This window comes from Amblyomma americanum, chromosome 4 (genome assembly GCF_052857255.1).
Source record: "Amblyomma americanum isolate KBUSLIRL-KWMA chromosome 4, ASM5285725v1, whole genome shotgun sequence".
NCBI lineage: Eukaryota > Metazoa > Arthropoda > Arachnida > Ixodida > Ixodidae > Amblyomma > Amblyomma americanum.
Window position 1 is genome coordinate 180,083,998 of NC_135500.1, and position 16,042 is coordinate 180,100,039.

Sequence of the window (16,042 nt, forward strand, 5' to 3'; positions counted from 1 at the left end):
TATACTGCAATGTGAGAAAGAGAAATAAACTTGCTATTTCGTTCCACCTTACCATGGAGTGATATTCCCGTAGGTTTCCCCATATCAAGTTTGGTTCTGGGCCGGGTATGCCGATCTTCTTGAAGTAATTGAAATGATTGCGCCGCCATCTGAAATTTGAACAAGGGGTGCTAAGGATGCGTACAGAAAACTGTTGCTTTGATTAGACGTAAAAGAGGTTATTTTAACTTAGTTGCCTTGAGAATCTCTTCAAGCCATCTGCGTCAGTTTTCTCTAGGAGACTGATAAAGCGACTGAGCGTTCTCAGAAGTGAAGGCACGCTAGGAACTTACTTCTATGAAGTAAACGCTTCTGCCTTAATGTCACTCGTTTTTTGAGAATCACATCACTCTTCCTAGAAATATTGTAGAGCCTGCCCATGTGGAGGAGTGGATATATTCCGATTATTGCAAAAGTTTAAAAAATAAGAACTGCAGCCTAGCAGGGAATCGAACCGCAGATCTTTTACTGGGGAGCCGAGAACCCGAAACAAAATTTGGTTGATTTATGGGGTTTAACGTCGTAATTCGAATCAGGCTATAAGGGACACAGTAGTGGAGGTCTCAGGAAACAAAGAAATTGCATTTTGCAGAGGCAGAACTGACGTCCTTCGTGTGTGAATTCGTTGCTTTAATGAAGACAAGAGGTAATTTTTAGATGAAATTTTCGCACTACCTGTCGCAGTACTGCGCTTTACTTGCGTGTAAACAAATGTCATCATTAGTAATACCAAGAAGATCGAATTCCAGGATGTAATACCATCAAAAATTTGGAACCAGATTGCAGCACCAGCATCCCCGTTCATAAATTTATGTGCGTCGGTTTGAACTAAGCCAAACATAAATTATGAGCAGAAGCCAACGGCTGCTAATGACATCATTATGTGTCATGGTAAATGGAGGTAGTGCGTCTTTCTGTAAGAACTGAGCGACTGAAATACGTGCTCCATTCTTCATGCATGTTTTGTGTGCTTTCTCATTTTTGAAACGAAAGTGTCCGAGTGAATTTAGTCTGTCTTTGTAGTCATTGACTGTATTTTGTAATCTAGAAAAAATATTTTGAATTCGCTTTGTATATACGTCATTATGATATTACGCGTTTTTTTTTTTTTTACTCGAAGATAGCACCTCTCCCAGGCAGCGCCATGAAACTCGTGCCTCGCTCTGCCAACAGGTGCTTTCGCTACCTGTTGATCGACCTTAGTAGCATGCCTATGTTCGCTGAACACGAGCATTTTGCTGGATGTTACTCTCTCTCACATTCACACTTTCAATTCAATCTGCGAAGACGCAGACGCAAAGGTAACTCTAGCCCGAGTAACGCCGTCTGGTTTTTGTAACGTCAACTTATTTCTATAAAAATGCCAGTGCTTCTCGGCAGGCCTATGAACGGCATAATTGTCAAACTAACGAAAAAAGAATGCGAATTTATCGCTCATTCATTCTGTTATGCGTTAGATCAGATGAAGCGAGAGTTTCATGCCCTACTTATACTAATAAGCGTATTAACAAACGCAACAACAATGATGAAGCCACACTGAGCCAGGGCAACACTTGCTGTTAGGCTAGTTGTCTTCCATGCCTACTGGAACCAGTGTACAAGAATAGACAGAGCACAAGAACAAGGAGGACGACAAGACAGAGCGCGGAGCAAGGGGCCCTGCTTAAAATCACGCGCCATGTTGGCAACGCTACCCCCTTGCGTAGGCAGGAGCCACGTAGGCTAAATTTGTAAAACTGCACACACAACACGAGCGAATGCCGCAGCTTAGCCTTTGGCGCATGCGCACTTCGAAGCACATAATTTTTTAGCGTACGCAATTGATATATGCTTATGCCTGCATACGCTTTACTAAATCTCCTGTTACAATCGGGGTTCGGGGCGACGCAATTCACGACATGGTGACGAGGAAGACGAAACGATGAAGGGCGATCATTCAGATGAACAAGAAAGGTGGTTTGCGTACAGCCATTTACATTGTGGTTGGCATGATGTGGTCGTTTAAGAGGAAATACTACAAGAGCGACTGTAGAGGTTCAGGAGCCAGCTCCACAGGGTGAGTAATGGTCTAAATGCGGATACCAATCCACTGATTAAATAACGTTCTGATAAGGATGTCTCCCAGGTTTAGCCAATATTATCCCGCCGGCACATCTGCGCGAAGCATTCATGAGTTATGTCACGAAATTCAGACCCCAAATTCGTCCTCGAAAGGGGATGTCCACTCTTGCTTCACCCCGGCAGCTGCACAGATTCACTTCGGGAAGCCCTGAACTGCTCCGCCTTTCGGCACCCTTAAGCGGCGCACGTGACAACGTCGTTGTTCTAGGAAACAATTGTCCCCGCAAAACAAAGAGAATTGGTACAAACTGGCCACCATGCACTATTAATAGTTTCGTGAAAGTCCCTTGTCACCTCGATATTCGAAGGTCTTACCTATATGCCTGCATGTGTCTGGAAGGCAGTTATGGCTGAACAAACTCCATTTTAATCCGTTCCATCAGAAGGAGAAAAAAGTCCCATTTCCCTGTCGATTCGAATCCCTGCCGCAAGCTAGCCTCCAACTTCATTAGAACATGTAAGCTATATGCCACGAAAAATCGTACGATTTTTCAAGTCTGTACGACAAACGGTTGCGTCAAAAATTTGGTACGAATGTCACCACTTGAATGGTCGGCCACTGAGGTCGGCCAGTGACGGGTATATAGTACAGACGAATGACATGTATAGGACTGCCTGAAGTGGCGGTGCTCGGCTTGCTATGTGCGTCATACGGCCGCTTGATGACGTCACCCTATTTTTTTGCCATCGGTGGGATTTTTTATACCATATGGGAATACACACACGCGCGCGCAGCCGGCTTTTCTCGTAATGGGTATATTAATATGTTCGCATTAAAACAATAATATAAACGGTCACATTTTTCTCAAAACATACCAAGAGAGAGGGCATTGGTTCTTGCCCGGTGTGTGGATTTTTTTTTTCAAGAGTGCACGAAGGCCTATGTGGCCTGCGCACGAGTTCCTATATAGCGACGGCGGACAGCTTGTATCCTTACAGCGCGCAGCACATCAGCCCGCAAAGCTTGTTTTCGCTTGAGTTCATTTAACGATTGCGTTTCCAGAACAAGAGCGTGTAGCCGAAACGGCCGTTCACGCACCAGTCTCCAGTGCAGAACGACACAAACCATCTCTACAGCTGCTAATTAAACTAAATAACCAACGCAAAAGCTCGTTTTCAATGTCAGTTTATTATAAGATTAGCTAATGAACACAATATTTGATAACGTTACATTCAGAAAACAATATCAGTGTCATGCAATGCTTACATGCTGTCGTGACCGCGTGCTATTTATGAAAACGGAAACATGCGATCTATGACGAATAAAGCAAGAAGAAAGGAGAGTGAGGGCCACCAACTCGAAGATACGGTTATCGTCTGCGTGCTCACGAGGGCGCAGAACCCTGGGACGTCGTCCGCAAGATATACGAAGGTTCACAGAGGATTTGCATGAAAGCTTAACTGGCGGAGAGTACCGGTTTCAGTAAAAACAAAGCACGACAAATTCAGGACAAGCTGGCGTTAGCGTTAATAATTGATTGCGGCTTACTAACGACCACAATGGCTTTTTTTCCAGGAAAAAAAATTAACGCTTTACAGTGAACTCCACAGATGGCCGCAAAATAAGCTGCCGTAATTACCACTGCAGGCCATTTTTCACAGGCGAACTCTTATGACGGTGAATGTCATGTGCTCTCGACTGGGAGCAAGAAGGGCGCAGACTCTTTGTCAGGCATCCGTCTGCCTTTTGGTCTGCGCCCTAGGCAACTGTGCCATACGATGTCTGAATAAACTTTTTGACTTTGACTTTGACGTCAAATATTGGTCGTTTGCTAACGTCGGGCGCTCGACCGCTCTGCCACCCACTTCCAGAGAGAAATGAGTCCATAATGCTCTTTATGCCACCATCCAAATCCCCAATTTCAAATCTGAATTTCTCGGTAATAGGCAATGAGTTTGTCGCCATCAGAACGTCAACAGATCTGCCAAGCACTCATCCAACTTTTTCTCAGAAAACTTTGACAGGGTTTCTGTAAGTGTCCTTTCAAAGGAACAGTCTCGTCGAAACACGCACTTGAAAAAAAGCTTCGCTGGGAAATGCAACAGAGTTCGCAAAAGCGCAGTCGAGAACTAAAAAACTAACGCCGGCCAGCGGGGTGTTTTTACTAAACAAGCTAGAAAAAGATATTTAACAAGGCTCTGTTGACATGGGTCAATGCTGCTTCGGATTAGTAATTAAGTGCGAGACAGAATATTCCTGGCAAAGATGCATGAAATTAGTTCACGCCGGCAGCTGCCTTTCCATGGCATGTGATGGTGTCCCACCCTTTTTTCGACGCTCATCCTTGCTGTCAGTGAGTTTTCAATTAACACTATGGACTTATTAGCGTTGCTAATGATCAACTCCGAGCCCAACCTTTTTTCTTTACTCACATGAAGAGCACTCTCACAAGCCACACGCCCAGGCCGAGTAGCACCGCTGTCGCCAGCATGTCGCGTCCGCTTGAAGTGAGGGGGTGCAGCGCAAGCTCTCCTGGGGACGCGTGTGAGGAGTGCGGGAGAGCGTAGATATACACGATGCGCCGACCGGGATTTAACCTCCGCCGGCAAGTCATCTCGCTTGCTGGCAATACATCATCTTCCGGTCTGACGCAGGTAGAACACTCGAGTGGTCGGCAAAAAAAATGGCGGTGGTTTAGCTCTGGTAAACCTGGAGTGACGCGATAGCTACAGCTGGCCGAGTGGAACTTCCTCAGTCTAATTGCAAAGTCAGTCTTTCGCCGCTCCGTTTCTCTGGGCGTTCCTTATTCATCTTCGTCCCACTTGACACGGCGCATGCGCACAGCTCTTGCAGCTCGGTTTCGCCGGCGCACCACGCGCATCTCGTTAACCAGTACACGAGACTCACCCAGACCGTGTCCGGTCGCCGCCTCTTGGACTGGTTGCATACCAAACATGACCACCAAACGATGGAACGGGTTCGAGTGCCCGAACCGTGGAGACGCGCCCTCTACGTTCGACCCCTTCCAACTAAGATCAGCAAGGAGGGCCATAATGGCAGGCGCCAGGTGCGGCTGGATGCCCTGCACCGCCACTATGGCTCAAAGAAGCACGTCCTCTACGTCGACATTGCAGGCCCTACCACTCCAGGGGGGAATGGTACACGGCTGCAGTCATACACGAGGAAAAACAGGTGGACGGCCTCTCGTTCAGAGCGCCCAGCTCAACTCGTGCGGAGGAGGTAGCGATCGCCCTCGGGGCCTCCCATCCCCAATCTAAATTCATCCTCACAGACTCTCGCGGAACCTATCGTAACTTGAGTTCGGTTGGATGACTACACTTGCTCAACAAATTCTTCGCCACAGTATTCGCGAATGGGATCCAACTCATGGCCCAATCATACGGGTCCCCGGCCACCAAGGCATGCCAGGTAACGAAGCCGCCCATGATGCAGCCCGTGCACTCACATACCGGACACCAAGCGTTTCTTTGGAGGACCTTAACTCAGATCACAGCCCTCTTTTTCTGTTAAAGAATTTACTGAGCACTATCGTGCCGAACACCGGCGCTACCCGGTTCCTATGAAGGGACTGGGTAAAGCTGGCGAACGAACTCTCCTTAGGCTCTTTACAAACACCCTACTGTTCCCGGCAGTTCTCAAGCACATTGATTAATCTTTTGACGGCCGCTGCTCATTCTGTGGGAAGGTGGCCGACACCTTTCACATGGTTTGGACATGCAGGCAAAATCCTTCTTTCCCCCCATTATCCCTTCCTCTACCCGAGAGGACTGGGAGGCGGCTCTGCTGCCAGGAACTTTCGGCCCACAGGGCCTGGCTCGGCGGACCTGCGCAGCGGTCAGGACCAACGGAGTCCCGGAATGAGGGACTTCGCCTTGTATTGTAAGGGGCGAGACCCACTAGGGCCCTCTCCACGAGCAGCTCTCTGTATATAGAGCTATATAAATGCTTTTCACCACCACCACCGCGCCGCCGGCAGCAGCAGCTGCTCCACACCACGGGGCTGGCCACGTGACCAACCACGCCGTGGCTGCGCCGCCACCATCACGTTCCGCCGCCACGTTGAATGCTCGAAATGCTACCGTAATGTAGCTATTGCTACAAAAATATCAGCCGCCATGCGGAGAACAAATGCATGCTCCAGTCCCATTGGTATTCACTGTACGCACCGAGTCCCAGAAAAAGCAGGTCAAGGATTCTATTTCGGGGTTATTCCATTGGAGGATCACAGCTGTCAGCCACTGCCAAAGACCGATAACGATAACAGCTCACTCATACTATAAGCCGCTCGGCAGTTAACATGTATATATAGCTCTTCTCGCGTGCAGCCCCTTCGAAAACAACAGTAGTGCAGAGATTGCATTGTTCTCAAAATGCTATCAAGTTTAGCACAACATACGAAACAAATTATTCAAGAAAAGCACGATGACTTTTGCGCCCTGGGCGAGAGCCCCTAAACTCCGAGTGAGGGTGACAGCTATCTGCTGACCGCATGCAGAAACTTGGATCCTCACAGTGTGCGCCACGTCAGCGCAAAAATACAGTTTTAGGTTGAGTTCATTTAGCGTTGGGTGAACGAAAGAAACGAGTAGTAGTAGCCTAATCATTCGTTCGCTCAGATGGCGCTCTAAAGTTTCGCGAGTGTTACTGCTGCTGCCTTTCTTTGCAGCGATGTCACAGACAAAAGCGTATTCGCTTAAAAACAAGAAAATTGTAGGGGGCACTTAAGCTCCGCCTTAAGAGTATGACGCGATAGCTTTAATGGGTTAATGCGCATATATGCAAAGTTGGTCATCCTCGGCTTTACATTCATAAATCCCTGGGAGTCCCCATACCACTCCTACAGCTGTGGTGCAGCGGTTAAGCAATGGGCCACTGCCCGGCGATGGCAGGTGCTGCCACCGGTGGGAGACTTTGCGGCCCAAATTGCTCTTTCCGAGAAACCCCTTGAGGCCAATCAATAATTTAACTACTACCTGCAACTACAACGGTGGTCAATTTTCTCACAATCCGGTGGGCAGGTTGTGATGACGCCACAAGGATCTAAGTGGCCCACCTTTGGCTGCTAGCCTCCTGTGTAACTCATTTATTCCTCGCTACTTAATCAGCATGAGCTTTAAAATTCACCTCGCGTCCAGTGTGGGTCAAATTTTCTATTCACCAAACAGGCTTCCTCGCTTGAAATGCTTCATCAGGGGCTCCGCCGGAGAACACGGCTCGCCGGCGATAGGACTCCAAAGACAACCTTTGATTTTTGCGACTAATGGCACTACCAACTTCCATTAATTCACCACGGCAGCCCTTCTATACTTTCTATTCAAACATTAAATGATTCGCCCTTTGCTCTCCAAGTATTTTATTTTGTGATTAAAGTGTATGCTCACGTATAGTTGTTTAGTGAAACAAATTTGCGGCCTAAGAAAAGGCTGCACCTGGAAAACAGCTAGGATCAGAGTGTGAGACGATTTCACTTGAGCTATATTGCTCAGATCTCCTGTCATCCAACTTGTCGTTGTTTTGCGTAATGTTGAAACAAAGGTCAGGATTACAGCTGAAATGTGTTAAAAATGTTCAGAAGTGAGCTAACCATCAGCCGTAACTACCGCCAATTCCATATTACAAAATTTACTCTAGCCAATCTGTAATTAACCTTCAGTAACCGTATTTCTCTTAACGTAGTCTAAAAGCTATTCAAATGCATGAGACCTAAGCTCACGATCATATGCCAGAGCTTCAGAGAACCTGCGAAAGATATTAAGAGGGATTATCACAGGCTAACGGACGTATTTTGACATTTGGAATTGGAATGATGAAATTAATGCACGCATGTCTGCTTCAAGATGCTAGATGGTCAATTTTTCATTCATATAGTTATTTCGCACTCGGTGCACCTCAGTAGGCATTTAATTGCCGCATTTTATGTTCTCCCCTCCCTTTTTCATTCATTTCACCTTTCCGGTACCGCTATCCTTCCGTCTTTATCTCCAAGGTTCCCTTCCCCACGCAGAGTAGCATGACAGCGGTTTTTTAAACGCTAGCTTAATTCTCTGGTTTTTCGTTAAAGGGTATCTATCTATCTATCTCTATCTATCTCTATATCTATCTATCTATATCTATCTATCTATATCTCCATCTATCTATCTATCTATATCTATATATATATATATATAGATACAACAGTCACCAACAGTCACCGAAAACCCAGGTACATAGGGAATTTTTTTCTATTTTTTCAATTTCTAGTGCCAATCAATTGCCTTTAAAGAAAATTATTAATAAAGCAGCAGAAAGAACAGCCATGCAGCCGGTGGGATCCGAACCCACGACCTCCGAATATCGCGTCCGGTGCTCTTACCAACTGAGCTACGGCGACGGCTGTCCAATCTGCTGCTTTCCATTGGATTTATATATATATATATATATATATATATATATATATATATATATATATATATATATATATATATATATATATATATATATATATATATATATATATATATATATATATATATATATATATATATATAATCAATTGAATGCAGACACCAATACTGTGAGCACGTGAGTATTACGTCATCAACCACCCGCAAAGAACATGAGGTGACGCCAAAGTGGTGGTAAACCCAGAGGCTCTAAATTGCCCAATGAAACTGGAAGCATGCTGTGGGATGCATTTTATGTCTTGATACCATTGGTTCATTCATCTGAGGGCGCTGCCAGTGCTCGGGGAAATCGCAGCTTTTGCCAAACCCGGGAATCCTGCGTAGCTCCCCAGATCTAGAATAAATAATCCCGTATGCCAGTGAGCGAAGATGAAGGTTGGCAGCCTTGGAAAGCCAGTCCTGTTTTTCTTTTTTCTATTCCTCGCTCCAGTCGCAGCCCCAACTCTTGTATGGCAGAAAAACGTGCTATCTTGACGGCTCAGCAACAGCATCAGATTATCGCTCTCGGTTTGTATGTCAAGCCTGTCATTGTGCACACATTTTTTATCAGTCATCGCCGTGCGTTGTTGACAGCACGTGTAGCCAGTGGTACATGTTAGCTGAGAGTGTATCCACTCGTTGAACAATCTTAGCCACGGGAATACCGCATGCCACAGGCAGCGCTAGTTCAAGCTAATCTATCCTATACTTAGCCGAGAAATACACGCAGTATACCCATGTCCTCACCGGCAGTTCAACTGCTCAAGAAACTTCTTCCTGTGGCATTCATATGCCCTCAACAAGCCATATCCTTTCTTACCATCTGTAGCGGAAGTCATCGTCTGCGACCGCTGAGCTTCACGGAATTAAAGAAGCTGTTTCCTATATCTTGCGCTAAACCCCCGACCATTTAGTTACCTTTACCGACTCCAAAGCATCTCTGCACATCCTGTCCGACCTGCTGAAGAAAAGCAATCATCAGGTCGTTTTCCGTCACATCGATTATCTACATTATTTGGCTATTGCCGCAGGCCACTGCATAACATTTCAGTAGATACCAGCACACTGTGGCATTCTGGTCAATGAAAAAGCAGATGAAGCGGCCTGTAAAGGCCACCAACATCGGCGATACATTCGGACCTTCTTCACGAAATCTGATGTGTCCCAAATGGCTAAAAGATTTGCTTCAGAAGAGATGTATCGACTCTGGAGCTTGCCAAAACAACACCACTAATTTCTGTACGCAGTCGACCCACATCTCAGATCAAGACTCCCACCCAGAATTCCTCCCCATCTGGAAACACTTGATCACCGATTTCGCCTGAACGCTGCATTTACAAATGGCTTGCGATACACTTTCGGTCAAATGAACAGTCCGCTTTGTGACAACTGCGCCTCGATCAAATCTGTGGAACATATCCTGCTTGAGTGCCCTGCGACGAGCGTACGTACTATGAGCAGTGCATGGAAAATCTCTCCCCAGCGCCTCTAAAAATGGATAGTGTTTTAGGTCCCTTAGCCTGACCTAGGCAACAGAGAAATGCAATGAACTTTTTGTTTACGTATTTAAAGGACATTGGACATCTTTACAAGCTCTAATTTCACCTTGCATGTTGGGCTCATGCATTTTCGCAGTGAACTTTGTTAGCCTATTTATCAGACTGCGCACTCCATCATTTCATGTGTTACATCATTTCTCGCCGATGCTCCTCAGTAGGCTTTTAATGGCCGCATTTTATGTTCTGACCCCTTTTTTTTTCATTTCACCTTTCCGGTACCGCTATCCTTCCAAATTCCAAATTCGCTCCCAAATTCTCTTCCCCACGCAGAGTAGCATGCCAGTGGTTTTTAAACTCCAGCTAAATTCTCTGCTTTTTTTATTAAAGGATATCTCTCTCTCTCTCTTTCTCTAACCAAATGAATGAAGGCACCAATAGTGTGACCACGTGAAAATCACGTCATCAACCGACCGCGAAGCACATGAGGTGACGCCGAAGCGGTGGTAAACCCAGAGTGGCTCTAAATTACCCAATGAAACTGAAAGCATGCTGTGGGATGAATTTTATGCCTTGATACCATTCATTCATCTGAGGGCGCTGCCAGAGCTCGGGGAGATCGCGACTTTTGCCAAACTCGGGGCGTCCTGCTTAGCTTCATAGATCTAGAATAAATAATCCCGTATGCCAGTGAGCAGTACATCTGAGCGGCGATGAAGGTTGACAGTCTTGGAAAGCCAGTCCTGTTTTTCTTTTTTCTATTCCTCGCTCCAGTCGCAGCCCCAACTCTTGTAAGGCAGAAAAACGTGCTGTCTTGACGGCTCGGCAACAGCATCAAATTATCGCTCTCGGTTTGTATGTCAAGCCTATCAATGTGCACACATTTGTTATCAGTCATCGCCGTGCGTTGTTGACAGCACGTGTAGCCAGTGGCACATGTTAGATGAGAGTGTATCCACTCGTTGAACAGTCTTAGCCACTTGAATACCGCATGTCACTCGCAGCGCTCGCTATAGGCTTCGCTGGCTGTACAGTGCGTCTGCAAAGAATCAAAATAGAACTAAATATTTAGGGAATTAAAAGCCAGGGAACTGATGCAGCCTTTTTATTGTACAAGGCAAGTGTTCTGATTCAAAGGGGACGGCAATAATATACAAACATCCCCGACTCACGTTCCCGTGTTCACGCTCATAAATTCTACGACTAAATGTGCTGGCGCGAGTATCCAGGTAGAAGTTAAATAAAGGTGAGTAGGCTTGTCTGAGCACTATAAAGGTGTAAAAAGTTCGCCAGGAACGCAGAAAACGCCGCTAACAGAGAAACAGAGAGGAGTACTCGCTTGCTGCCAAAGCGGGGATGGTTTGCGCCAGAGCACTTTGATTATACCGCTTTCTAGACTTCATATACAGCGTATATATCAATATCAGGTGCTCAGTGTGTCCAAAACCGAGGAATTAGAGTACTATCACTCCATCTACAGCATTCAGGTGAATTTCTCAGCGCTGCTCAAAACACAACTATAGGAGGGAAATAAAAGTAGTAGGGAGCCACCGATAGCTGGTTGGCCTGCTCATAGGTGGCGCAGCTGTTGTTTGTTTCCTTTACCGATATTTTCTCTTCCCTTTCAGATTTCCAGCTGCTGCATACCGACCTTCCCATGTCGAGTGCTTTCCTTCTCTCGGGTTCCCCGAGTACTTTGCTTTTTTCATAATTTTTTTATGTTTTTCGAAATTTCGAGAGCTCCTGTTTCCGGCTAAAGTCCCTTCATGAGGTTTCCTAAAAAAGCAAAGCTGATCTAGGGACTTTAGTCCCGGCGAAGGCCAGCGCAACACTTCTTTTTTTCGGAATTATTTACTGGCGAAAGCCTTTTATGCGAGCCCAACTTGAGTCGCCGTATAACTGAAGCTTACAAGGGTAGAAGTGTTAGCTATAGTTGGTTGTTCACGCTTTTTTGAAACAGCCCAAAGGAGACGGACAGAGAGACAAAGGGCTTTGTGTGGCCTTAGTATATCGTGCTGCGTCCCTCTAGTTGTTTTAAAAATTGTAATTTGAGCCTGTTTTAGTTGTTCATGTTCTTCTTTGGCTTCCCTTAGCTTTATTTGGCTTCGCATTCAAGGGGATCGAAACCAAGCTTAGGCAAGCCAGTCAAAGATCCAAAGGATGCCAAGAGAGAGAAGAACAGAAGAACGAAGAAGTAGAAGAAAAAACGATGAAGAGAATAAGCAGAAATAACAACAGGGATCAAGAAAGATGGGAAGAAGAAAGCGGAGAAAATTAAAGGTGGTCGTTGGAATGGAGGGGGGGGGGGGGGGGGGGCAGGAACAAAAAAAAAGTGAAAATGAGGGAAAAAACGAAGAGTAGCAGTACTCGTAGAATAATGAAGGAGACGTAGAGAACGAAAAATGGAAGCAGCAAGAGGAACGAGAAAGAAAAGACTAGAGGAGAAAATGGAGGGACATGGCGCCTCTCGCTGTATGCTCTAAGCCGTTTCCTAGCTTAGCTAGTTTTCTCCTTCAAAATTCTTTTGATGGAATGCACTGATATCGAAGCAGTGTTTCGCAACTGACATGCTCAACCTGTCGGTTTGCGCCAGCCGAGCAAATGATCTCCCCGACGCCGAAGCCGAACGCATCGCGCCTCTTGACGTTTCTGTAGAGGGATGTGCGCTCGGTGCCACTGAGGGAAAGAGTACCGCTTAGACTGTCAAGCATGACATCAAAAATGCAGCCGCCATAGTGCAATGACATATTATGTACTTATATTACAGTTTTCGGCAAGACAATAGGCAGAGACACGTTTTTCACGGAACATAAAGCGAGGTATTTGCAAGAAAATTGCAACCATCTACTGTAGTGACAATGAAATTCTCGGGTTTCCAAGTTTGTTTACCTTCAGACAAATGCCTGCGTGGAGGATATTCATTTTAAGCCATTTAGTAATTCTCGATCGGATCCTCTCGTCAAGGCAACGACCATCATGCAACTTGCTCTCGCGCGCGTAACTGCCTCCAGACATGTCTTCCCCTTGTCCAAAAAAAAAAAAAACGACAGAATATTTTCTGTGGTTGCATCAGTAATTCTTAGGATAGAGGACCTGACCATGTAATATCACCAAAACTTCTTGTCGCACAGAGTGAATTTTTGTCGTAACAGAGGAAATTCTTGTTTTCAGACTAAAACCTTCTGTAGCGTTCAGCAGTTCCGTATTGCCACAGCAAAGATAGTTCTGTCGCGACGGCAGGCGAGTGCGCAAACCCTCAGAAAGTTTAGTTGTGGCAACTGGACTGGCGGACATTTGTTCTGTATTTTGCCGCCCACTCTATTGTTTTTCCTCATGATACTCCACATCACATACACATGTCTGCCCTAAAAGATCTGGCTCAACACCCTCCCCTCTACAGTTCGACACTTCCTCCTTCGGACACGCACCGACCCCTCTTGTCTTACTGCCCTCCAAACACCAACCACCTATGGCAACTTACAACACTACCTCTTCCAAATCTCCTCTTCCCTACGCTCCCCCTATTTTCCTAACCCCCCCCCCCCCCCCCCCCCCGAAACTGACCTGGCTGGGACAGCTAAACTGCCTCAAAAACTATACCTGGTGCGGAGGAGGGAAGACTAACTCGACTGCTAATTTTGGGGAATTATAAAGTGATTAATTATCTCTTACCCTCGAAGAAGGCGAAAAAGGAATCGCAGGGGAAAAAAACCACTCGCAGTACGCATTAAAGCCTGCTTAGCCGCCCAAAGCATGGCAGCGACGCACCTATATTTCAGATTATCGTTTAAAATTGTAATTTATGATGCAGTATTCTTACATTTAGTTCGGGATAATGCACAGTACTGTGGTACCTCATTCAAAAGAAAGGTGAGAAAACAAAACAAACACCGAATACGCGCGATCACAACTGGACACACAAGCATATTTCGCATGTCATGCAGTTGATAGTGAAACGTAGCGTTAGATGTTTCAGACACAGTGTCCTCATCAGTGCATCCGAATTAACAAGTCTTCTTGGGAAAAAATGTCAATAGAGGATAGTTCTCAAGCTCATTTGCCTTCTTTTAACCGGTTTAAAAGCTGATACGATAAACGATATTGTCATTACCGTAGGCTTGGACAAAGAAGATGATGAAATGTGGTGCTTGTGTGAGGTCCACGAGGAGGACGAAGTGTGTTCGAGCGCTGGCGCTTATTGTATGGCTCGTTCGCTCTCTCCTGCTGTATATATCCGCAATCCTTTTATGTAAATATATTTATTTCCGCTACATCATGTATTCAAGGGGCACTCTCATCTGTGAATGCTGGCATTGTAAAAAATATTGAGAAAAAATTTTACCGTGGGAAAACTCAAAATCCTTTTCATTTCGCTTACTGATATGTCTGCGACAATTTCCCGTAACAAAGCGCGCTGATCGTTTCTGCGCGCTCTCTAAGCTGTATTCCAAGTTTCCCTCATAGGAACCCCATGTCACTCACGCGCATTCAACCATTGGTCTCACGTATGAGATATATAGTAAATTCTTCGTAACTGGATGATATAAAGAAATATTTCGAGATAAGAACATTAATCTATCATTTGCTTTGAATGCAGCTTTGGCAACGTGGTCCTGACAACTACGATTGTTCGTATCATGGGCACCTTGATTCGTAACCCCTTCTACGCGTATAAGAGCCGTACTGTTGAAACTGTAAGAATTGGACAAATGGCATGAGCACGGGTGTGAAGTTCTCAAATAAATCGTAGGACAAGCAGGATGTTTACTTTAAAAATGAAGTTTTCTAAATATAATCCAGAGAATACCACAACATTTACCGCAATCATCGCCACTAGAGGCCGCTTAAACGCCCGGTACTTTGCGTTTCCGAATGTCGTAGGCCAAATAACGTTGCCATTCACCTCCAGCGAGCGACCATGATTACATAACTGACGAATTTTAACGTCATCATCAACGTCTTGAGTTGGAATCCAGGGCAAGAAAAGGAATTCCTGTTTCAAAACAATACATATCTCGGCAAAAAATACGTCTTACAACCACTTGGACTTCCTTCTCATGACTGTCTCTTTAAATGAAGAAGGTACTCAAAACGCACTATGAAGACAGTCTCCCTCACAAGTCCAGCTGTGCTTCTAAAAACACAGTTACAAATCGTGAAATGCAGATACCACAACCCCGCGTTGAATTTATACTAGCGAGGCTTGAAGCAGTGAATGAACGGGGCTCTGCCGACGTCGATCAATGTTGATACTCAATAATCATGCATTGCGAGACGAGGAAATATTTGTTGCAAAAAAGGCGTGCAGGTAGCTAAGACGGGCGGCTGCGTTTCCATGCCATATCACGTTGTCCCGTGTCGGAGCTCATCCCCCTGATCATTGAATTCGAGAACCACACTCAGTATGGCATACCTTTGCTCGTAACCAACAGCGAGATCAGCCGTTTAGCTTTACTCACACGATGAGAGCTGTCACGAGGCACACGCCCAAGCCGAGTAGCACCGTTGCCGCCAGCATGTCGACGCTGCTGTGTCCGCAGATGGGCGCCTGGAGCGGTACTTCTTTGCGAGCCGCCCGTGTAGAGAGGGTTGTATGCGATGCGAGGAGAGCAGATACGTGATGCGCCGACTGGCCATTCAATGCCGGCGGCGAGTTATCTTGCGGCACTCACTCGAGTGGCCGACCAAAAAAAAATCAGCTGGCAGATAAAGAACAATAACATTCTCCGCTGGTATTATATTTCCCGTGTTTGCGCCCTTGTGCGCGTAGCGGGCAAATGATTTCAGGATGATTCGACTAGAGAAGAGCAAGCAGCGGCTAGCCGCCGTTAAAGACCAGTCAGAGGAGTGCTGTTGACCCATCACAATTAGCGTAGTGCTGTTGACACGAATTTTATTTTTGTGTGTTTTACAACTCCCGTCTTAAAATAAATCGCACCTTCTCATATACAGCCAGATTTTCTCACTTTCTGGAAGGCTATATATAGAGCGTAAGTTGCAAC

General features: G+C 45.8%; 1 protein-coding gene across 2 annotated transcripts in view; it reads right to left on the reverse strand.

Moving 5' to 3' along the window:
* LOC144128775 (cytochrome P450 3A4-like) overlaps positions 1–15,658 on the reverse strand; it is a 66,045-nt gene extending 50,387 nt beyond the window's left edge. For both annotated transcript variants that reach the window (XM_077662451.1, XM_077662450.1), the window contains exons 1-2: positions 15,500–15,658; positions 53–149 (exon numbers count right to left, since the gene is read on the reverse strand). In XM_077662451.1, the coding sequence (XP_077518577.1) occupies positions 53–149; positions 15,500–15,558 (156 nt within the window). In that variant the 5' untranslated portion in view covers positions 15,559–15,658. The remainder of the gene's footprint in view (positions 1–52; positions 150–15,499) is intronic.
* Between the last annotated feature and the right edge of the window lie 384 nt (positions 15,659–16,042).